The sequence below is a fragment of the Crassostrea angulata genome, chromosome 3, assembly GCF_025612915.1.
Source record: "Crassostrea angulata isolate pt1a10 chromosome 3, ASM2561291v2, whole genome shotgun sequence".
NCBI classification, from domain to species: Eukaryota; Metazoa; Mollusca; class Bivalvia; order Ostreida; family Ostreidae; genus Magallana; species Magallana angulata.
The window spans coordinates 27626739-27652102 of record NC_069113.1 but is presented as its reverse complement, the minus strand read 5'-3'; the positions used below and the strand labels follow the sequence as shown (position 1 = coordinate 27652102).

At 35.1% G+C, this 25364-nt stretch overlaps 1 protein-coding gene and 1 long non-coding RNA gene across 2 annotated transcripts; one reads left to right on the top strand and one right to left on the bottom strand.

Annotated features, from left to right (window-relative positions):
* Positions 1–1886: 1886 nt before the first annotated feature.
* LOC128175963 (ATP synthase subunit alpha, mitochondrial-like) lies at positions 1887–21490 on the top strand. Its single transcript, XM_052841901.1, has 10 exons — positions 1887–2037; positions 5447–5522; positions 5642–5814; positions 6274–6447; positions 6592–6758; positions 18892–19040; positions 19141–19292; positions 20393–20725; positions 20837–20981; positions 21082–21490. The coding sequence occupies exons 1-10, from the start codon at positions 1978–1980 to the stop codon at positions 21309–21311; spliced, it is 1659 nt and encodes a 552-aa protein (XP_052697861.1). The 5' UTR covers positions 1887–1977; the 3' UTR covers positions 21312–21490.
* LOC128175964 (uncharacterized) lies at positions 7212–14004 on the bottom strand. The gene is made up of 2 exons (XR_008242738.1): positions 11537–14004; positions 7212–11443 (listed from the first exon to the last, which is right to left on the bottom strand). It is a non-coding gene; the product is annotated as an uncharacterized LOC128175964 (long non-coding RNA).
* Positions 21491–25364: the final 3874 nt, after the last annotated feature.

Here is a 25364-nt window from a genome sequence, read left to right as displayed (position 1 = left end):
CTATTTACACGATGTGATTTTTCAGATCTGACTTGCCACATCTTACAAATCAGACCGTGTAAATAGGAAAATCATAAGACAGATATGAAGTCAGATGGAGTCAGATGGAATAGAGACATGCTCTATTCTGTCTGGCAAGTCAGATGGTTTTGACCAATCATTAACAAGGTCAGAAAGGTTGATCTAAATACAGAACAATTAAAACGTGGACTTTTCCCGAACTTTTGCAACTATTTAATTTAGATTAATTTCAGGATTAATTTGGTGTATTTTTGAGTTGGAAGTGTTAAACATAAATAAAGACTGATACATCCTTCATAACCGAGTTCAAACTCACCAGAAAGAAGAAAAATAATTATGTAAAATTTGCAACAGAAAAATATCTATGGATAATACCATTGTACTAAATTTTTATATTTGTGAAATATTAATAGATAGTAGGTTATAGCCATCTTCTGATGTTATATTGTAAACAACAAAAAATTTGGAGGGAAATATTAATGAACTACATGTCTGACAAATCATACTGTTTAAATGCAACACTGCAATCAGATGTGAAATCATATATGAAGTCAGATCTGTAAAATCATATCGTGTAAATAGGGCTTAACATGCATATCCAGCGCCTCTGTGTCGGTGCTAACCACAGGGGCCAAGCCCGTTTTAACATTAATTTCAATGTAACCATAAATAAAGATTTATGGTTACATTGAAATTAATGTTAAAACGGGCTTGGCCCCTGTGGTGCTAACCATCCTACTTCACTATTTAATGTAATTGCCGGTGCGTATCTGTGTAAACCTAAGAAGTATCGGATAGCACGGTTTTGAACTATTCATATTGAGTGGTATGTTTTGAATCACCAAACTCCGGAACAATAATCTAAAATGGGTACAACACAAGAATGAAATAGTTTTTCATAGGTATTAAATCCAACATCTTTATAGTTATGAATTTTGGAAATCATATACAAGTATTCAATTGTTGACCAGGGACCAACAAAACTTTAGGAGACTTTACAGAACTGTTTTGTATTCAAACACTTTTAAATGGCCATTTTATTGTAAGATTCAAAATTACACGTATAAAGTATTATTTATTTACATCTACAGCAATCGGTACCAATTCTATCTTATCTCCCGGTTTTCATTATGTTTACCTCTAAAATTTCGCAAATTTGTTTTAATTTCCATATCTCTTTTGATTTTATCCGTAGGTTTGAAAAATACAAACTAAAGATGTTTTCATCATCGTGCAATCTTTGTTAATTTTTTTTCCAATTAAAAAACGAAAACTTTTTTTTACATCACTGGACGTGGTTTTTCATATATTTATAATGCTTTATTCACACTGACAAATTTTTAAAACTCTACAATGTCTCATTTGCCACCAAATAGAGTCCCAGCATTTTCATGTAAATAAATACAAAAAATACGTATAAAATCAATTCGAGCATACTGTATATCCTTCATGAACAACACAATAATGTTTTAGAATCTATTATATAAAAAAAATTTGGTGTAGCGACCAAATGAATACCATCACCGTAAATAGGCTGAAGGTATTGTCAGAATTTTTATGAAATGTTCAAAGAGTTTCTCTACATATTTAAATATGTTTGTAGATATGTCATACCTTTGTTTTGTCATTTTGTTATTTTTTAAGTGAGTGTAAATTAGAATTACTGCAATATATATAGGCCTACATGTTCAGAAGCAAAAAAAAAATAGCTTGCTCATTGAATATGTTTAGAAAATCGAAATAATTTATATTTTTCGTTCGCAACTGGAACAAAATTTCCAAATATCCAACATCTATTCTACTTTATATTGAATTTTCCAAATTTTGGCTCTTCTTTGGCGAACTTCCCACGTTACATTTTACGGCTATTAGACTAATCTTTACATACGGGTTTCGCTTTGCACGTTCTCTGCCGCCATATTGTGCGACACTGCAGGAGGACTTCTCCCGTGAAACATGTTAACAGCACGATTTGCAGCAAATTTGTCAAGGCATATCCCAAGACTTGCCACCCAGGTATTTTGAATTTCATTTTTTAACCGAATCACGTCACAGTAAATATTTTGCTTGTGAAATAGTAGTTGTAATGTAATCGTTTACCGGCGAACATCCGAAGGTCATCATATAGAAGAACAACTCCATCCAGTTGAAATTTTAATATAACATTTGAAAACCATCATGTGACGGTTAAATATTCTTTTTGGTGATATACAAAGATAATATTGCACTTTGTTTTTTCCAGTTGCTATGCAAAAAGCCAACATTGTCATTTTCAAGATTTGTGACCTTTGAAGGTGTCCTCTCAAGTTTATCAAAATAAAAAAGGAAAGCCAATAAAATTATTTAAGCATTGACATTAAACATTTACTATTACTTGATAATTATTTTATAAAAAGACTAAATGACAAGAAAATGTTTTCAAAGGGTTGAGGTTGAGTTTATTTTTCACTTTATTGTTTAACATGTACTCAAATTTAAGTTCTTTAATTTAATTTTACATATTCCAACCAACATTTTAAATAAATCCAAACTTAAAAAAGAAACCTAAAGAAACTTGTAGCAAGGAGATTAAGTGTTCAAATTTATCTATACCAGTGGGAAGATGAAATAAAAAATTTGTAGAGGAAATTTGGATTAATGTTTGTCATGCTGACATAGGGTGATTTCACCATGCATCGGACACCTTTGGGTTTTTCCTTTTGTTTATGCATCAAATACCATCCAAATATAAATAAAACTTGTTTAAAAGTTACAGGTTTTCCCCTTGTTTAATAATTGGAGAAATAATTGTGAAAATGTTAAAAATGTAGAAAATAAAGCAAATTAATGAAGTGTTGAACTATTTCACCATGGATCGGACAATATTTACCAAGATTCGGACAGCTATACCAGAGTTCCCGAAACCAGTCCAAAATCTGTCGGACAATTGTCCTGTAAATATTAAAAAATTACCGGACATTTGTAAAATTTACAGGACATTAAAACTATTGCAAAAATATGCAAACTAAAATAAAAAGAATTCTGGCCCTCCTTGTCAAGTTGTAAACGTAACTGTTTGCCGTCAACATCAACTGTACACGCAATTTCTCTACTTCTTCTACATCAACTTTTCTTTTCGCAGTACTCGTTGTTGTCCCCGGTGTCCACATACCTGTTAACCTTTCAAAGCTGCTATGTGAGAGAATCTTCCCCTTACCAACTTGGCTAAGGGAGAGATTTTGCGTAAACAACGTTTTTTCATGTGAAATGCAAATATATATTAAAAATACTGTTAGATACATGTACGTACCTTATTTTACCATTGTAATTAATGCATTTGCAATCATTTAAAATTTTATTATTTCTATGAATACCAGTGTGCAATTACAACTTGTGTTGCTGTACATGTTCAGTAAACTATTATTTTGTTTGCATGGTACAATACAAGAAGCCAATAGTGCCACTTTTTATATTAAGTCTTCTCATTGTTAAGTATTGAACCATGATCACTGCATGCTGACATCTAGGGTAAACACAGAAAATTTATTTTGCGTATTTTGAATTTGCAGTGAAACCCAGTTAAGAAAATACCAGTAAATAATATTCATTAAAATTATTTTTTGCCTTATATATAGGATAGATTTTTAATTCACAAAACAACATGTATTTCTCCAGTATCATTTAAAAATTATCTCTGTTGTAAAATATATAGCATCCCTGTAATTCAAATCTATAGCATCCCTGTAATTCATAGTACCGGTACTATAAACTTTAAATACTCTTTTGAAATGATTTTTTATCGGTAGCTTGTATAAACACTCAGTGTTCCAAACTCACTTTGATTTTTACGGACCGTGCTGTCCAGACAGAATTAGTGACGACTTACTGCACGTGGCTTGGGTGCTTTACCTGTGCACCTGTTAAGTGACATAACTGGCTGTGTATTGTTTTCTTTGGTGTTACATAGTAAAATCAAGATGTTTTAGGCTTTCACTTATTGTTTTTTATAAGGCCTATGCATAACTAAATACGTAAATGATTCAAGTCAAAACCGGAAGTAATCGTGAAAAGTAAACTGGACTATAACATGTCATACCATGATCACGGTAGACAGTACTTGGATGGATTTGATATATTCAAGCTACACAGCAGCTTTTTGAGCTCAAAATCAGAGAAAAATCCGCAGTGGTTGTTGAAATTTACATGTAAAGATTCAGAAGTTTTTTTGGGGGGGGGGGGGGGGGTATGGGAAGACAAATACGATTGCGGGAGAAATTTGTCTCCCGCGCGGGAGATAGGTTGGATGCGGGAGATCTTAGATTTTTAGGCCGTTTTGCGTGTGTAAAAGAAAAAACGCCTAAATCCGGATTAAGAACAACGCATGTTTTTATACTTTTCATTGCATTTTATTGAAATACCCAACTAACAAATTATCTCTGAATTGAAATAATCAAAAGTTTTAGACTTTTTTCTCGTAAATTATTTTTTTATACAGTGCCGGTCTGTAAAATTTACCGGACATTTTGACCGATTAAATTTAGATTTTACCGGACACATTCAAATTTTACCGGGGATCCCCGGTGGACCGGTGCGTTTCGGGAACTCTGCTATACCGTACTGTGAAGAGATTGAAAATAACAGTTTCTGGTTTTAATGCAAAATTACACGGTTCGGAAAAATAAATTCATTCAATTGCTATTCAGAATGTAAATCCTCAAATCTACATATAGGAATTTAGACTAGTGCTTCTGTTTATAGGAATATTTATCATTAGGGGTCCTTTATCGTGCAAGCTCCTACAGGAACTTTGGCCTAAAAGGCTGTGTCGTAAAACTCGAATTTGAAGTGGTCTGAAGAAAATGTTTGTATCAATTGTTTTTTAAATATATTTTAATAATTTGAAAACTGTCTGATGCATGGTTAATTTGTGTCCGATCCATGGTGAAATGAACATATGGAGCAAATATGACCTTGATATTAATTGTTCAAATTTCTTGGACTTATTTTAATCAAATTTTGTTTCAAAACTTACTTCTTTCTAATTATTTTACGCAGAGAGTGCATTGTCACTAATTCACAATCAAATGCACAACATTCAAATAATGCTTTAGTGTAAATTAAATCTTCATAAATAAATTTTCAAAGATGGCGTATTTGAAGCATTTTACGATGCCTATAATGCTATTTAATTGTCAGTGTGACTGTCAAATTCTTAATAATAAAGTTCATTAGTTCTAATTCTGGAATATACGAAACAACACATTATCGCATGCACAATTATTTGTAAATTTATAACCAAAGTTGTCCAATCTAAGGTGTGTGTCTGATGCATGGTTAACTCACCCTATAAAATATTTACAACCAAAGCAACAGTTTATAAATTATGATTGAATTCTACAATGCAGATCATTATTTTGTACTCCTCTTTCTACCTTTTCTTTTGAAGGTGAGCAAAAATGCGTGGGCAGCCGGATGTGTAGCTTCTAAAAACTTCTCAACAACACCTTGGAAAAATGCTGCTGGTGAGTTTGAATTGTTGATCAAATGTAGTACATGTATTATAAAAATACTTTAAATACAAAAACCAAATTGACACCAAGTACATTGATCACACTATTGATTTTTTATTTCATTACTGGAGGTGGTGCAGCTGAAGTGTCTTCAATCTTGGAGGAGAAAATTCTGGGGGCCTCTTCCCAATCAAATCTGGAAGAAACAGGAAGAGTGCTGTCCATTGGAGATGGTATTGCTCGTGTCTATGGATTGAAAAATATCCAAGCAGAAGAAATGGTGGAATTCTCCAGTGGATTAAAGGCATGAATCTTGCATAAAATATCCTAAGAACTGTTTCCTTACCTCAATTTGGAGAATGTAAATTTGAAATAAAGTTAAAACAGTTGCTTTTTATTACAGTCATTGTATAGTAAAATTAACAAGCTGCATTGAATTATATCAAATACTTTGGTGATACTTTTGAATTTAACAATATGAAACATTTATAGGGAAATTATATCAAGTTAATTCTTAATAACTAATTATTTCATTCCAATTTAAACTTCTCGTTAGAGTGGCCTTTCTTTTTAAAAATTATGATTCGTTCTGATCTGATCAGTGATGTAAACTTTAATATGCATCTGTTATAGGCTGTTGTCAAGAAATTTGTTTTACATTAAATTATCGGTACATGAACAAGTTTATGTCCCCTTCTTCTAAATAGAATTACATAAAACAAAATTAACCCTAGGCTGACAGAATGCTTCATTAAATCATTAGGGTATGGCCTTGAACTTGGAGAGGGACAATGTTGGTGTTGTCGTCTTTGGTAATGACAAATTGATCAAGGAGGGAGATGTAGTCAAAAGGACAGGCGCCATTGTGGATGTGCCAGTTGGAAGAGAAATGCTCGGCCGTGTAGTTGATGCTTTAGGGAACCCTATTGACGGAAGGGTAAGTATTGTGAAAAAGTTTGAGGAGAAATTTAATTTCATATCTTGTTCCATTTTTTTTTCAATTTTACATTCTCTTCTTCATTTCTGTCTTCTTTTTCAATTTTGGACTAAAGCTAAGGCATTGAAGCAAATTTTATTTCAGGGACCTGTCAACACTGATGGACGTGCTCGTGTGGGAGTGAAAGCTCCTGGTATCATTCCACGTATCTCTGTAAAGGAACCTATGCAGACTGGAATCAAGGCTGTAGATAGTTTGGTACCAATTGGCAGAGGACAGAGAGAATTGATCATTGGTGACAGACAGACAGGGTAACTACTAAGGCCAAAAAAAATGAATGATTTGTTTCTCAGGCACCGCCGCATCAGTGAAATCATCGCCGCATCAAACTTTCATTGTTATTTTTCCAGATTTTTCATATCTCATTTCTCCCTATTTTTCTGTGAGGGAGAATTTCAGAAATGAAGTCTTCCTAAACTAAGTTTTGCTCTAGGTTGGTCCCTGTTAACACTACCACTGAAATTTCACTGTTATCTTAAGAAATTGAAGCCATTGTGATATTGCCTAGTAGCAGGAATAAAGGACAATTGTATTGTTTGAGAATTTTATGATGACTTATTTAGTTTTTCTTGATTTCTGTCCTCAAGGCAATGAAGATTAATAAGAATGCTTTATTTGATAAATTTTTATATGGCAAATTCAACTAGTGAAATACCATAAGAAGTCCCCTATTTCAGTTCAGACTTGTGTTATTACTGGGGGGGGGGGGGGGGGGGAGATGGGCTGCAAAATGAAGCAGGGGCACAAACCATTTGTCATTGTTTGTTCATCTGCAAGGAAACAGAGACAGTTTACCGTAATCCGGTGAATATAATACGCAGTAGTGTACAATACGCACCCCCCACTTTGGACCTGAAAATGGTGAAAAAAAGCTTGTTGGGATGTATAATACGCATCAAAAAAATTGACCAAACGGTAATCCTGAGTATCAACAAAGCAGTTATACTTTGCATGCACGCTCAACTTCATCGCGGGAATACGCTACCGGAAATAAGAAAAACACAATATTTTCTTAAATACGGATTTATTGTAACTAATACATCGCGGTAGTATCTTTAATTCATAATCAATGTTTTAGATAGACCTAGTATTAAATTTTCTACCGTAAATAAAATCAACTACTTATATAATTGTTTAGTCATTACAATCCCTGTGAAGTGAAAAACGGACGATGTACAGGTATGGAGATAACGGAACTAATTAAATTCTTAAATGACTCCGATCAAAGTGTTCAATTAGAGACCTGGAACATAATAAAATATATGCACAAATAGTTGTGTTGTGTATAGTACACATAGCCTAAGGGGGGTGTCTGAGATACCCAAGGTGTCAAGCGTTAGCGGAGGGGGAGCACAACTGTTTTAATGGCTTCAATTAACGGAATAGGTTATAGAATAATTTATATTCATAATTATTTGCAATAAATTAATTAGCATTACATGAAAAAGGTTCAAAATGAGCCAAATGATGTGTAAGCTGTTTTCAAAGATCGGTTACAAATAGCACGTGGCCATCCAAGTCTGCATTCTATTAATAACAGCTGTAATGGCGGCGTACACGGAGATAAAGAATAGGCAGTTCAAATTAATTTTTAAAGGCCATTTTGAAATAGTTTATTTATTAACAGACTTAAAGTGTACATTTTCTTTAATTACATGTTATAACAATGATTTCCTAAGGGTTAAATAATAATATATATGTGATAATGAAGGAATGTTACGATGTATAGCGGGGTATCGGTCCTGTCTGTGAACAGCATAGGTAATACGACAATATGATACCCCGTGCTTCAGCTAGGGAAAAAATATGTCCAAATCCTATAGGGATGTATAATACGCACCCCTTTATCACGGTAAAAAATGCTGGGAAAAAAGTGCGTATTATAATCACCGGATTACGGTAAACTAAAGAAAAAATTAAAAGAAATATTTAAACTTAGCCAATGTATCAGCTTGATGAATAAATCATAAAATATGGGTTACCGTCACTGTAAATTTTGTCCTTAAAAAAAAAAAAAAAAAAAAAAAAATGCCTGCCTCATCAATATTTCAAAATTTTGGCCCGAGAAACTAATGATTAATTTTTGTTGGCCTAAAAAGAACAAATTAAAACAAATATTTAAATTTGCCAATGTATCAGCTTGATGAATATATGCTGATGAGTACACAAATAAATAATAAAATATGGGTTAATGTCATTGTAGATTTTGTCTATAAAAAAAAAAAAAAACTAAAAAAAAATTTGGCCCGAGAAACTAATGATTTATTTTTTTGGGCCTAAGCAGAATATTTTTTATATATTTTATGTATAAATGCAGCAAGTTATTACCTTTAGTTTAGCATGCATATACAGTACCGATCAGACCCAACCTAACAGAAAGTTAACCCCAACTAAACCCTGGGTTTACTTCCTGGGTTTATTCTGGGTTTACTTCGGGTTTACTAGAGTGGACCCAGAGTAAACCCAAAGTAAACCCAGAGTGGACACAGAGAGTAAATCCAGTCAGAAGTATACCCCTGAAAGCAGACGCTAACTGTGTATTTGCAAAGGGTAGCAATTACAGGCAGTAGGATGGTAAGATAAAATACTAATCTGCTTCACACTTCAGTGCATGCAGTTGACCTCAAAAGCAATTTCAAAGTAAACCCAAAGTAAACCCCGAGTGGACCCAAATTTTCAAAAAGTAAACCCAAAAAGTAAACCTGGGGTTTAGTTGGGGTTTACTTTGGTGTTAGGTTTGGTCTGATCGGTACTGTACCAGTATATTGACCCAGATCTTTTATTTACAATGGTCCTTTTTAGCTCACCGAGACGAAGTCAAGGGGAGCTTATGCTCTACCCCTGGCGTCGGCGTCCGGACCTGGTTAAAGTTTTTGTTGCAGGTCCTGTATCTAAGCTATTACTCGTCCTATCTTCACCAAACTTGCATGGATGATGCATCTGGACCTACTTATGGACTTGAAAGACTTGGATGCTGAATCTGGGTCCTAAATTTCAGATGCTGGAGGAGGTTAAGGTTGTTGGACCAGGTTTAAGTTTTTGTTGCAGGTGCCCTTTGATAGCAATATCTTAGTTACTGCTGGTCCGTGCTTCACCAAACTTGCATGGATGGTGTGTCTAATGATACTGATGCACCAGACAGGCTTGAGTGCTGAATCTGAGCTATAGGTTTCAGATGCTGGAGGAGGTTAAGGTTTTTGGAGCAGGTTGAAGTTTTTGTTGCAGGTGCCCTCTGATGATTATATCTTAGTTACTACTGGTCCTAACTTCACCAAACTTGTATGAATGGTGCGTCTTATGATACTGATGCACCATACAGTCTTGAATGCTGAATCTGAGCCATAGGTTTCGGATGCTGGAGGAGGTTAAGGTTTTAAGAGCTAGTTAAATAAAATTTTTGAAACAGGTGCCCTCTGATGATGATATCTTAGTTATTACTTGTCCTTACTTCACCAGACTTCCATGGATGGTGCGTCTTATGATACTGATGCACCTGACAGGCTTGAATGCTGAGTCTGAGCCATAGGTTTCGGATGCTGGATAAAGTTAAGTTTTTTGGAACAGGTCACATGTTTAATAGATGATAGTACTATTTCAAACTTGCATAGTTGATTTAACTGTAATATGAATGAATCGCAGAGGTAGCTTCAGATGCAGGGCTTGATCTCCATTATCAAGGATGCTAAAAAATAAATCTTAGGACTTATTACAGGTCCTAACTTCACCAAACTTGAATGGATGGTGTGTCTTATGATACAGATGCACCTGACAGGCATGGGTGCTGAATCTGAGCCATAGGTTGCGGATGCTGGAGGAAGTTAGTGCCCTCTGATGATGATATCTTAGTTATACCCCCGCAAATGAAGTTTAGGGGGGTATATTGGTTTCACCCTGTCCGTCCGTCTGTCTGTAGACGCAACTTTGTACCCCCTATAGAATTTTTTATTACTGCATGGAACAGTTTGAAAATTTGTACATATGTTGAACCCAATCTGAAGATGTGCGCCAGCAATTTTTTTAAGATCAGACAAGATTTAATGATTTTATGACAGTTTAGGCCACATAAAATTAATTCTCTGGTTCTCAGGCCAAATTTTCCAAAAATAGATGAGGGAGGGAGGCTTTTTTTTTTCTTTTTTATTGGTAAAAAAACAGATGAGGGAGGCTTTTTTTTATTTGGGAAAGAAATTAACTACCTAAAATTTAAAAAACAAGATTTTCTTTATTCAATCTGCTGTTCTATTATTTAATAAGGATATCTATTAAATATACAGTCCAACTTTCAAAGTACAACAATGATATTTAATATTTAAGTCAAACAAAAAAACATCTATTCTTTTATAAATGAACTGTTTGTTTTCATTTTTTTTCTGCTTCTTTGCCTTGGAGCTTTGAACATTCTTCCATTCTAACAGGGGCTGTCGTTGTGAAACAACACAATCATGACACATCGGGTACTGTCCTTCTTCTGTATCTGTGTCTTGTGTCCAACAGTGATAGCATATTGGGGGGAATACACCAGAGCTGTACATGTAGTAGGGGGTCTCAGTTGGAGATGCACAGGTCAAATTTGATCTAATATAAACGTTCTACAAGAGAGCGCATATTGAGGGTGCTTTCTCAGGATTATCAGGTTTTAATTCCTAAATTCAGATCCACATGAAAACTAATAAAGTCCAATGATTTTGGTAAGCAAGGCACTTTCTTGGGCACCAAGTTTAGTAGCACTATATAACTTATAAGACTCTGGGTTTCTGGCAATCTATGCAGGTTCCCATTTGTTTCACTGTTTTGGCAGTCTGAGCAGATAGACTAAATGGAATTCCATGTCTGCTTGCAATTGATTGTGCTCGTTTATATGATAAAGAAGGACAGTGTTCCTCTGTAGTATTGGTTCAAAAAACCTCACTGAATTCTTTGTAGTGTCCTTCTTCTCCTTTAATAAATGACAGGCATTTAAAAATAAAGAAAAATACCAATCCACTTTACAAAACGTAAAATGACATAAATGATGTTTACTCTAAAATACCTTGCACTGGATCAGGAAAGTTGTGTAACTGGCTAGAGATATCATTATGCAATCTTCGGTGTCCGACAGTTACTAGGACCACATTTCTTCACAGTTAAGAACTTAAGAAGTAAGTCCTGAATACACAGCAGTTATCAATAAACAAGTTTATAATGGTTAAAATCGCGGCGTCCAAACTGTTCTTGTGCTTGCAAACTGACAAAGAAACCGAGGCACCAAGTAATATTTCTGGGGAGGTCCAACTTTCACAATCGAATTTCATCGATTTCACTCCCTCGTACAGGTCTAACAAAAAACATCCATCGGAAAAACTCTCAATTATAGTCCACGGTAGAATTAAAAGGGTTCCATGGCGGATACAAATCGAAACAGCAGACATTTTGATTCGTTTTAAGTCCAAAATTTCCATCAACCCCATTTTTACTAGTATCGTCTATATCATCGGGAGGTTTGGATCATAAGTTTTTACTCACGAAAATAAGCGACGTAATGATTAAGACTACACCGGAAGCTGCGTATTAGAAACGAAAGTAAAACTATTTATAAACCGAAAGCGGAAACTTTTTTTTCCCGGATAGGTCTCCGCATTATCAACTTTTTATTTTATTGAAAATGCAATAAAATTTGCAATGCGGCACCCTCAAAACGGATGCGCGCGGGCCTGAGAACCGTAATTTCAATTTTATTTAGCCTTACATTTTCCTTATTCTATATATTGTACACTAATGTTGAAAAGTAAGGTAGGTAATCCTTACAGATTTTATTAATTGATTAATAGTATTAAAACACTCTAAAATATATTTATATAAATACACCCAGACCGAGCTTTTTTGTCTTTATGTCTTAATTAATAAAAATATTTTTTATAAGTATTCTATCAACTGACAATGCAAAGTTTTTGTTTGTCAATGATAAATTCTTAGGAGCTAATAAGAACACCAAAGACAAGTGTGGCTGAATTCATTTGTCCCAAGGGAGCCATTATCTGAGCCATGGTTCAGATGGAGCATGTGCTTAGGGGAAATTGATAAACTGTAAAATGGGTGATGGTTTTTGGGCTATTTTAAAACTGTTTCATGTAAACCAAAAGTTCTATCATTATAAGGAAATAAATAAAATCATTATTAATAAAGAAGTAAAACTATTTGTAGAGGTTGTTTAAATTTATTTGTCAAGTAAATTGATGAAGTGACCCTATTGGGCATTAATTTAAATGAAATTCAAAATTACTGATATGATTGTAGTGTTTTGGCAATTTTAAAATTGTTTGTAATATTAAATTTTCTTTTTTACATATTTTTACATAGTATGGTAATTACGATAATGTTTTGGGAGATTATTTAATTTAACAAGCTCATCAAAGAAAATCATAGTCCTATGGGATCAATTTTCTGATATGGAGTTCCATTGTGCCATATGAGAAAGTGAGGAAAATTTGAAACAACTAATTGCATCTGTCAAGACTCTAATTAGAAAGATATTGAAAGTTTTATCAACAGAAGAGCATTGCTTGGCTACCGATATTGCCATTTACTGCAAAGGGAGGGTTTATTGTCATTTTGTTGGTTTTTCTTTAAATCAATTAAATTTTTAAAAAATATATCATCAGATACATACATTTGTAAATGTATTACTGTTATAGATATGTATTTACAGTGAAATTCTGACAATTTTGATTTTAATTTTTCTTTGTTAACTAATTTTTTTTTTTTACAATTCTAGAAATTTTTTTCAATTATTTATCCCATTTGAAATTAGCCTTTCGGGGGTATTAGTCCCATTAGGACAGTTCTAGTTATTACTGGTCCAAACTTCATGAAACTTGCATGGATGATGCGTCTTATGATACCAATGCACCTGATGGGCTTGAATGCTGAATCTGAGCCATAGGTTTCGGATGCTGGATGAGGTTTAGTTTTTAGCTCACCTGAGCTGAAAGCTCAAGTGAGCTATTCTGATCACATTTTGTCTGTCGTCCGTCTGTCCGTCCGTCTGTCCGTAAACTTTTCACATTTTCAACATCTTCTCAAGAACTACTGGGCCAATTTCAACCAAACTTGGCACAAATCATCCTTAGGCAAAGGGGATTCAAAGTTGTGAAAATTAAGGGCCACGCTCGTTTTCAAATGGAGATAATTAGAAATTAATGAAAATTTCGAGAAATTTTCAAAAATCTTCTTCTCAAGAACCAGAAAGCCAGGAAAGCTGAAACTTGTGTGGAAGCATCCTCAGGTAGTGTAGATTCAAAGTTGTGAAATTCATGACCCCCGGGGGTAGGGTGGGGCCACAATGGGGGGTCAAAGTTTTACATATGAATATATAGAGTAAATCTTTAAAATTCTTCTTCTCAGAAACTAATCAGCCAGGAAAGCTGAAACTTGTGTGGAAGCATCCTCAGGTAGTGTAAATTCAAAGTTGTGAAATTCATGATCCCTGGGGGTAGGGTGGGGCCACAATGGGGGGTCGAAGTTTTACATAGGAATATATAGAGTAAATATTTAAAAATCTTCTTCTCAGAAACTAATCAGCCAGGAAAGCTGAAACTTGTGTGGAAGCATCCTCAGGTAGTGTAGATTCAAAGTTGTGAAAATCATGACCCCCAGGGGTAGGATGGGGCCACAATGGGGGGGTCGAAGTTTTACATAGGAATATATAGAGTAAATATTTTAAAATCTTCTTCTCAGAAACTAATCAGCCAGGAAAGCTGAAACTTGTGTGGAAGCATTCTCAGGTAATGTAGATTCAAAGTTGTGAAAATCATGACCCCCAGGAGTAGGGTGGGGCCACAATGGGGGTCGATGTTTTACATAGGAATATATAGAGTTAATCTTTGAAAATCTTCTCCTCAGAAACTAATCAGCCAGGAAAGCTGAAACTTGTGTGGAAGTATCCTCAGGTAGTGTATATTCAAAGTTGTGAAAATCATGACCCCCGGGGGGAAGGTGGGGCCACAATGGGGTGGTCGAAGTTTTACATAGGATTATATAGAGTAAATATTTAAAAATCTTCTTCTCAGAAACTAATCAGCCAGGAAAGCTGAAACTTGTGTGGAAGCATCCTCAGGCAGTGTAGATTCAAAGTTGTGAAAATCATGATCCCTGGGGGTAGGGTGAGGCCACATTGGGAGGGGGGGGTGTTGAAGTTTTACATAGAAATATATAGAGTTAATCTTTAAAAATCTTCTTCTCAGAAACTAATCAGCCAGGAAAGCTGAGACTTGTGTGGAAGTATCCTCAGGTATTGTAGATTCAAAGTTGTGAAAATCATGACCCCCAGGGGTAGGATGGGGCCACAATGGGGGGGGGGGGGTCGAAGTTTACATAGAAATATACAGAGTAAATTTTTGAAAATCTTCTTCTCAGAAACTAATCAGCCAGGAAAGCTGAAACTTGTGTGGAAGCATCCTCAGGCAGTGTAGATTCAAAGTTGTGAAAATCATGATCCCTGGGGGTAGGGTGAGGCCACATTGGAGGGGTGTTGAAGTTTTACATAGAAATATATAGAGTTAATCTTTAAAAATCTTCTTCTCAGAAACTAATCAGCCAGGAAAGCTGAGACTTGTGTGGAAGCATCCTCAGGTAGTGTAGATTCAAAGTTGTGAAAATCATGACCCCCAGGGGTAGGATGGGGCCACAATGGGGGGGTCGAAGTTTTACATAGGAATATACAGAGTAAATTTTTGAAAATCTTCTTCTCAGAAACTAATCAGCCAGGAAAGCTGAAACTTGTGTGGAAGTATCCTCAGGCAGTGTAGATTCAAAGTTGTGAAAATCATGATCCCTGGGGGTAGGGTGAGGCCACATTGGGGGGGGGGGGTGTTAAAGTTTTACAAAGGAATATATAGAGTAAATCTTTTAACTCTTCTTCTCAGAAACTAATCAGCCAGATGATTATTTATAATTGTTAAGACTTTGGCTCCAGGACAATTCTTTGGCCTCACAAGAAGGTTCAGAGTTTGATGTAGCTTAATATCCCATATATAAACAATTGTAAAGGATCTTTTTGATGACTGCAATACTCAACATGTGATATGACTTTAAAATCATCCTGATAGAAAAGGGACTAATGATTATAAAATATTATTGTACATTGTCCAGATTGTTTGTATTATGACTTCATTAAGCTGATTTTATCATACCCATTGTTCCTCAGGTGAGCGATGTGGCCCATGGGCCTCTTGTTTGGAACAGGTCACATGTTTTATAGATGATAGCTTGCATAGTTGATTTAACTTTATTATAAATGGCTGCCAAAAGGGTACCCTCATTGTACGGATAACTCCTCCTACAGATTTCAAGATAGGAAGTTGTTCTTTTGCAGATCAATTGTACATATATCAGAGGTGTGCATATTGCTAGGATTTTGATTTCTGATAATTTATGGAAAAAATACTAGCTTTTGAACTTAGTCACTTTTTGACAAAATATTGCATATAGGGTACCCTCATTGTACGGATAACTCCTCCTACAGATTTCAAGATAGGAAGTTGTTCTTTTGCAGATCAATTGTACATATATCAGAGGTGTGCATATTGCTAGGATTTTGATTTCCGGTAATTTATGAAAAAAATACCAGCTTTTGAACTTAGTCATTTTTTTGGCAAAATATTGCATATAGGGTACCCTCATTGTACGGATAACTCCTCCTACAGTTTTCAAGATAGGAAGTTGTTCTTTTGGAGATCAATTGTACATAGGGTATATCAGAGGTGTGCATATTGCTAGGATTTTGATTTCCGATAATTTATGAAAAAAATACTAGCTTTTGAACTTAGTCACTTTTTGGCAAAATATTGCATATAGGGGTACACCATTTCACTGGATATGGGTTGACATGGATTATGGATAAAGTTCACATGAAAGAAAACCCGCACGCTGTCACATTGACAGCTTTTCACTTGTTTATTTATTATTTTATCACATGATACAATTACATAAGATATTGCAAAATATTATATTTTATCCTATGATACAATATTTTATATTCTATAATTTTGTATAATATGATATTGGTTTCTGTAATATAGAATTATATCACATGAAATTGTATTATATGATAATGTAATATTATATAATATCGTATAATACGATATTGTATGATATGATATTGGTTTATATGATATATTATCATATCACATAAAATTGTATTATATGATATTGTAATATATATTATTGTATCATATGATACAATATGTATAATATAATAATGTATTTTATAATATTTTACTTTATCACATAATATTGTATCATTTGATAAGATACAATGTTGGAATCAAATTATATGGTATGATATGATATAATATCATATTATGTATCAAATATGTTTCAGTGTCATACAATACAATATCATACTATATTATACAATATAATATCATGTTTCAATGTTATGATGTATTATGTATTGTTATACTTTCATGTTAAATACTGAAATCTGATTGGTTAAGACACAGTTCATAATCCGTTCTATTACCCTCAGCGTTAGCAACGCACTTAGCAACGGGGGTAACATTAAAAATTGTTACATGCGCGAAAATCGTACGGTTCGCTGTAAAATTCACGTTATTCCTATATAAAAGCAGTAAAATTTTCTTTAGAATTAAGACATTCAGTATAACAAAATAAATAGGGCCTGTTTGGGAGGATAACAGTTGAAATTGACACCTCTCGAAAACCATTGTCAACCTCCACTTCGCGTCGGTTGACAATGGTTTTCTCGGGGTGTCAATTTCAACTGTTACCCTCCCAAACAGGCACTATTTATATAATATCATATTGTAATATGATACCATATTGTATTATATTTTACGATATTGTATTATGTGATCAAATACAATAAGGTATATAGAGGATATCTATATTGTGTGATTTTATATTTGCTTTATCCAACGAGATGAAATGGTGTATATATTCGCGAGGCTTGCCGCGCGAATATAACCATTTCAACGAGTTGGATAAAGCAAATATAAAATCACACAATTATAGATGTTCTATTTATCTCATACAATTTGATTTATATTATGAAGCTTTTGAGACAGTCCCTTGTGTGACCCAAATTGTTTTTTCAAAGATTAAAAACGATGATGCAACGTTGTGTTATGCGGCTATTGTGACCTTGCGCAATACAATGTAGTACGTCATTCCAGAGATAAATCTAACTGTTTTAATGTAAAGTTTCACTGAAATAAACCTTAAAATAATTCTTTAGCTCTAGATAATTTTTCTTAGAGCTTCTTCACTTGATTAAATGGAAATTCCGATTAGAAGACTTGAATAATCAAGTTTGTTGACATACACAAAGTTGCGAATGCTCGTTAGTTTGAATTGACTCGAACGAGGAACAACAGTTGTTGATGCATGATGTTTAATAAAACAAACACTAGGCTAGCCTTATGAACCAAAATTGAGAATAGTGAATAGGCCCTAAGGATGCTTACTGGTGGTGGAATAAAAGGATCATGAAACATTATTTGGTAAGTTCTTGTATATAAACACAACCAGAGCGCTCTGTTTTCAACGCGTCGTCAGGATGAACTCCTTGATAGTTACGTAATTTGTAGTTTTATAAACTTCACAAAGCAAATTGAAAGTTGGAAGTGGGCTAAATTTATCAAAAATCTTGACAAACAAGAAAAAAGGGTCTTGTGGTTACGGTTATGAATAACTTTGCAAAAAAGGTGAAGGGGGGGGGGGGGGGGCTAACACACCCCCCCCCCCCCCCCCCCCCACTAACAATAGCCCCTCGGTTCCGACGCCTGTGCTACGCAGTTACGTGTTTTCCTTCATATTTGTAATTTAAATCTTTGACAAAATCAATTTTATATTAATTTTTGTAGTAGATATAGTTATGTTGAAAGTACTATCAAATCTTCGAAAATAGGTCACTGAAGCGTTGAAGCGAGGGACTGTGTCAAAAGTAGTTCCGACCGGAAGTATTTGATATAGCATCACCCGTGTGATATAGCAAAGGTTTATCACACGGGTAATATACACCACACGTATGAGATAAATCACAATACAATGTCATATCATACGTTACAATTTCATATCTCATTATTGTTTATTACGGTATTTTATTGTATTATATGTTATATATTATAAATATGACATGATGCAATATTTAATTTTATAGCATTGTACATGTATTGATTAACATATGGACATATGATTATCATAAACATTTTTATCAGATGATATACGATATTTTGTCAAAACAGAATCCATGAATATCCAAGATCATAAAGTATGATTTTCATATAAAATGATAAAGGTGGTCTTATGAAGGTGATGTCTCATAAGAGTGATGCTCCATCTCGGTGAGCTTAGTAATCTATGATTACCTATGATTTATGTTTCTAGAAAAACTGCCATTGCCATCGATACTATCATCAACCAGAAACGTTTCAATGAATCTGACAACGAGAAGGCCAAACTGTACTGTATCTATGTTGCTATTGGACAGAAGAGGTCAACAGTTGCACAGATCGTGAAGAGATTGACAGACGCTGGTATGTTGTAACCACAATACTAATGTGATTATGTATTATGACACATCAGTAACTGTTTAAATATTTTTGTGTTCTTTATTGAGTGTGTTTCGTATTTTAGATGCCATGAAGTACACCATCATTGTCAGTGCGACAGCTTCCGATGCTGCTCCCCTGCAATACTTGGCTCCATACTCTGGTTGTGCTATGGGAGAGTTTTTCAGAGACAATGGCATGCATGCTCTCATCATTTATGACGATTTGTCCAAACAGGTAAAATCCCTTGGTTAATGGGTACTGTAGAGTATCGTGTATAATACGCACTCCTGTATAATACACACCCTCCAAAGTTGGTCAGAAAATGGCGAAAAAACAACAGGTCCTATGTATAATACACACCCAAAAAATGGGTGAAATCAATGGCTGCCATTTCCCTCAAACAATGTTTCATGATAATTTTATAATCTGAGCACAATTTCTACAATTTTGTGATCGGAACATAGATCAGACAATGAAAATCGATGGCAGCCATTTTCCCAAATAACTATCAATGTTTAATGATAAATGATAACCCAAGCGCAACTGCTGTAATTTCTTAATCGGAACTTGGCCCAAGAGATAGTGTCAAAGTCTCACCCCCCAAAAAACACAAGCCATTTTTATCGTAATGAAATCCAAGCGCAATTTATTATTTGATCATTGTTATTATTGATGTCAGAAAATCGTACAATGTGAAAATGAAAATTAATTCCTACAAATGATCAATGTATTTTTACCAGTGTCTATGTAATTTAAAGCAATAACGTTTAACTGCATAACTGAACACAAAGTAATCAAATCAAATTAAATCACAATAATTGCTAATCTTCATGCACTTGAGAACACCCTGTGAAGTCAGACATAAACAGGTGCATGCTTCTGACACCAGAAATTGTTAAACAAACATTGACTACGCGTCAAGTCAACAGGTGGCTGCTTACGTTATGGGGAATACACTGGTGATAACTTGTTTGATGCAAGGAATATTGGTGAGGGAGGATAAATATTTCAATACGTGGAAATAAAACAAAGAATAAGTAATATCTGACACAGTGGGTTTAGTAATCACTAATAAAGCTTGCATAACGTGTAATATCGACAGTCACTACTCCTGTGGTATCCAGAATCACGAGCTGAAAAAAAATGGGGTAAATTTTGGTCCTATGTATGTTTCCCCACTTTTGATCAACTTTTTGCTGAAAAAGTGTGTTATACATGTGACTTTACAGTAAAACATTTTGAAAACCATAATTTTTCTTATCAGTAGGCATGTAACCTTAAAAAATCATTTATTTTTAATTCATTTAATTGAAGAATTTCCATTGTGTTTTTAGGCTGTAGCTTATCGTCAGATGTCTCTTCTGCTCCGTCGTCCCCCAGGACGTGAAGCCTACCCTGGAGACGTTTTCTACCTCCACTCCCGTCTGTTGGAACGTGCCGCCAAGATGAACGATGACCACGGTGGTGGATCCCTGACTGCTCTCCCAGTCATTGAGACCCAAGCTGGTGATGTGTCTGCTTACATCCCAACCAATGTCATCTCCATCACTGACGGACAGATCTTCTTGGAAACTGAGTTGTTTTTCAAGGGTGTGCGACCCGCCATTAACGTTGGATTGTCTGTCAGTCGTGTAGGATCTGCTGCTCAGACCAAAGCTATGAAACAGGTACACGTCTTATCTTGCAAATAAAAGGAAGGAGTCATATTTAGAGAAGATGGGTATAGAACTTTGCTGAGATGTAAACTTGAAATCATTTGAAATTTTGGCTTCCAACAGGTGGCAGGTTCCATGAAATTGGAATTGGCTCAGTACAGAGAAGTGGCAGCTTTCGCTCAGTTTGGATCTGATTTAGATCAAGCTACACAGAACTTGTTGAACAGAGGTGTGCGTCTGACTGAGCTTCTAAAGCAGGGACAGTATGGTAAGGATTCAAAATTCCATCATGAATTTTGTGTTGAACATTTTGACATCTCAAGCATTTTATGCTGTTTATTCAATATGGGTGGAATTTTTTTTTTTAGTGCCAATGGCCATTGAGGAACAAGTAACAGTTATATATGCTGGTGTCAAAGGTCATCTAGATAAAATTGATCCCTCCAGAATCACACAGTTTGAGGCTGAATTCCTTGACCATGTCAAGGGACACCAACAGGAAATGCTTACACAGATTCGTAAAGATGGACAAATCACAGAGGCCACAGATGCTAAATTAAAAGAAGTAGTAACTACTTTCTTGGCTGGATTTGAGTGAACAGAGTGTACAGTTAGACCTTTAGTGCTGAACTCTGTGATACATGGTTTTACAAGTAGTGTATGCGTGTCTAGTAATGACTCAAAGACCTTCAAACATGTGAAAGTTGTTACGATTTGAATTTGATTGCATTAACACATCCAACAATTACATTAAAAAAGAGAATATTTATGAAAAAATGTATTTTTTTTAATTTTGTAGCAGTTTTCTTAATTAACTTAATGTGGTATGGGACACTTCGATGTTGTGATGTATTGTTTATCAAAATAAACAATAAAACCAAGTGTAATTATATAAGTAGTTTCTTTCCCCAAATTGTCACATAACACTGTAGTGCAGTGGGTTAGAGGGTTTCCAGTGAATCGAATCCTGCTGGGGGGGGGGGGGGGTTATAATTTTTACCTCTCCAAATATTTTTAAAAGCAATTTTTTGTGTTAAATATTTGAAAATTCTAAACTGGTAAAGTATTTCAATAATAATGTAGTTTAATCCACATTAATATCGACAGATGTCCCATACCACCTTAAAAAGGAGGAGAAAAGTTTGATATGGCTTTATATGAAAACTTTTGAAATTACTTTTTGACAAAATACCGTGAGGGGAGCCTTGAGTTTCTCTGCATTAATAGTTTTGAAAGATTTTAAAGTTTAAGGAAGGCATCAAAATAAGAGATTTTTGCTTGAACCTGAAGCAAATTTTTAAAAAACCTCCCTATTAAAGTTATGTAATGGCTTAGATTTTTAAGAAATAAAGTACGAGTTATCGTGAATGTTGCAGAATGACCTCCGAGGTTAAGAAATGTTTTGAATTATAAAAGCCGAGGCAACATTTCGAGACTGAGGAGGTTATCCTGCAACATTCACGAAAACAAGAACTTTATTTCTATTCTACTAACGCCCAGTATTTTTACAGATCGTTTCTCCTATAGCAGTATAGAGAGACGATCTGGGTCATTTTGACGGTGTAATGAAGAATAATGACCCCCGTAGAATAATGACCCCCCGGTCATTATTCTACGCAGTAAAATGACCCCCCGTTCATTATTCTATGTAGAAAAATGACCCCTTTGCCTGAAGAATAAGTGTCATTTTCATAAAAATGAGCACACTCCACATGAAGAAAAGTGACCCCTGTAGAATAATGACCCCCTTGTAGATTAAAGTTTTTCAGTATATTTTTTTTATTATTTGTGAAATAGTCTTTACACTATTGTAATTTTTACTGCTGCAGTTTACAGAAAGTAACAGAAATTATAATTCATATTCAAATAAACTTAAAGTGAAAGAAGGGGTGTATCTTAGAAAATAAAAATCCTTCCGTTATAACAAGATATTGAGGTATTGCATTGGGGTATGGTTGTCATCTTAACAATTACATTTACATATATCTATGGTATTCCGATAGGGCCACTTCGACCTAAGTTGCAAGGGCGATAGTGCGAAGGAGGAAAAGTGCGAAGATGCGACGACGAAGCGCGAAGATGTAATGCCTAAAGTGCGAAGGTGCGAAGGCGAAGGAGCGATACTACTATCGCTCCTTCCAAACTTTGCACTCTGGCCTTCGCATATTCGCACTTTCGCCTTCGCCTTTTTTGATTGCATTCAGCAAGTCTCGGTCGATTACATGGAATTTAATACAGGTACTCGTCAAGGTTTTCCGATTAATTCATGCTATTATTGGTACGCATGCGCTAGGCCATCGCGGTTACTATGAATGTTTATTATATTTTGATGTGTACATGTAACATATATGTTTACCAGTGCTGGCTATGCCTAATCATTATCTACTCCACACAAAATTTAATGTCCGCCATAATGTGTACATATGCACTTCTAGACTCCTGTCACTTACCAGCCGTCTGTTTACCGTGGACCAAACACAGTAACATTCTAATTTCATTATGCGACACTCCTTGCTCATGCATGGATCTAGAGGGGGAAGGGGGTCCGCCCCCGGAAAATTCAATATTAATAATTTTACGCAGTAAAACAGGAGAGGGAGTCCGGACCCTATCCCCCTGGATGATTTAATTTTATTAATTTTGTTAAAAAAAAAAATCAAAAATATGCCTCGGAACCCTTTAAACGATGGAGAGTTCTGCAATTATAAAACATAGGTAATCACAGATTACAAAGCTCACCGAGACGAGGCATCACCTTTATGAGGCATCACCTTTATGAGACCACCTTTATCATATTATATGAAAACCATCCTTTATGATCTTGGATATTCATGGCTTCTTACAATATATATCATATAAAACCGTAAAATACCGTAAAAAATGCGAGATATGATATTGCAACGTATGATATGACATTGTATTGTGTTATACATTATAATTGTGGTTGATCAAATAAAAGAATATCATAAAACATAATCGATATAGTATTACTAGTATATGAAACAACATCATATTAATATTGCAATAATTCATCATAACATTGAAACATGTGATATAATATTGAATAATCAAGCATTGAATCATTATTTTTTTTAAAGATTTGGTCTCATAACTTCAACGGTGTGTGCACACAAATTGTATAACGCGCGCTAGCGCGTTATGAAAATTTGTTTGCACTCATCGTTGCAGTTCTATAGATGATAGTACTATTTCAAACTTGCATAGTTGACTAAACTGTAATATGAATGAATCACAGAGGAAGCTTCAGATGCAGGGCTTGGTCTCCATTATCAAGGATGCTAAAAAATATATCTTACATGTAGTTATTACAAGTCCTAACTTCACCAAACTTGAATGGATGGTGTGTCTTGTGATACAGATGCACCTGACAGGCATGGATTTTGAATCTTTGAATCTTTTTTTAAAGATTTGGTCTCATAACTTCAACGGTGTGTGCACACAAATTGTATAACGCGCGCTAGCGCGTTATGAAAATTTGTTTGCACTCATCGTTGCAGTTCTAAGACCTCATCTTTCAAAAAATAATGAATCAATGCTTATATTTACGTTTTTAGCTCACCGAGACGAAGTCAGGGGGAGCTTATGCTATACCCTCGGCGTCGGCGTCGGCGTCCGGACCTGGTTAAAGTTTTTGTTGCATGTCCTGTATCTAAGCTATTACTTGTCCTATCTTCACCAAACTTGCATGGATGATGCATCTGGACCTACTTATGGACTTGAAAGACTTGGATGCTGAATCTGAGTCCTAAATTTCAGATGCTGGAGGAGGTTAAGGTTGTTGGAGCAGGTTAAAGTTTTTGTTGCAGGTGCCCTTTGATAGCAATATCTAAGTTACTGCAGGTCCGTACTTCACCAAACTTGCATGGATGGTGTGTCTTATGATACTGATGCACCAGACAGGCTTGAGTGCTGAATCTGAGCTATAGGTTTCGGATGCTGGAGGAGGTTAAGGTTTTTGGAGCAGGTTAAAGTTTTTGTTGCAGGTGCCCTTTGATAGCAATATCTAAGTTACTGCTGGTCCGTACTTCACCAAACTTGCATGGATGGTGTGTCGTATGATACTGATGCACCAGGCAGGCTTGGGTGCTGAATCTGAGCCATAGGTTTCGGATGCTGGAGGAGGTTAAGGTTTTTAGAGCTGGTTGAAGTTTTTGAAACAGGTGCCCTCTGATGATTATATCTTAGTTATTGCTTGTCCTAACTTCACCAGACTTCCATGGATGGTGCGTCTTATGATACTGATGCACCTGACAGGCTTGAATGCTGAGTCTGAGCCATAGGTTTCAGATGCTGGATATGGTTAAGTTTTTTGGAACAGGTCACATGTTTAATAGATGATAGTACTATTTCAATCTTGCATAGTTGACTAAACTGTAATATGAATGAATCACAGAGGAAGCTGCAGATGCAGAGCTTGATCTCCATTATCAAGGATGCTAAAAAATATATCTTAGTTATTACAGGTCCTAACTTCACCAAACTTGAATGGATGGTGTGTCTTGTGATACAGATGCACCTGACAGGCATGGATTTTGAATCTGAGCGATAGGTTGCGGATGCTGGAGCAGGTTAAGTTTTAATTGCTAGTGCCCTCTAATGATGATATCTTAGTTATTACTGGTCTGAACTT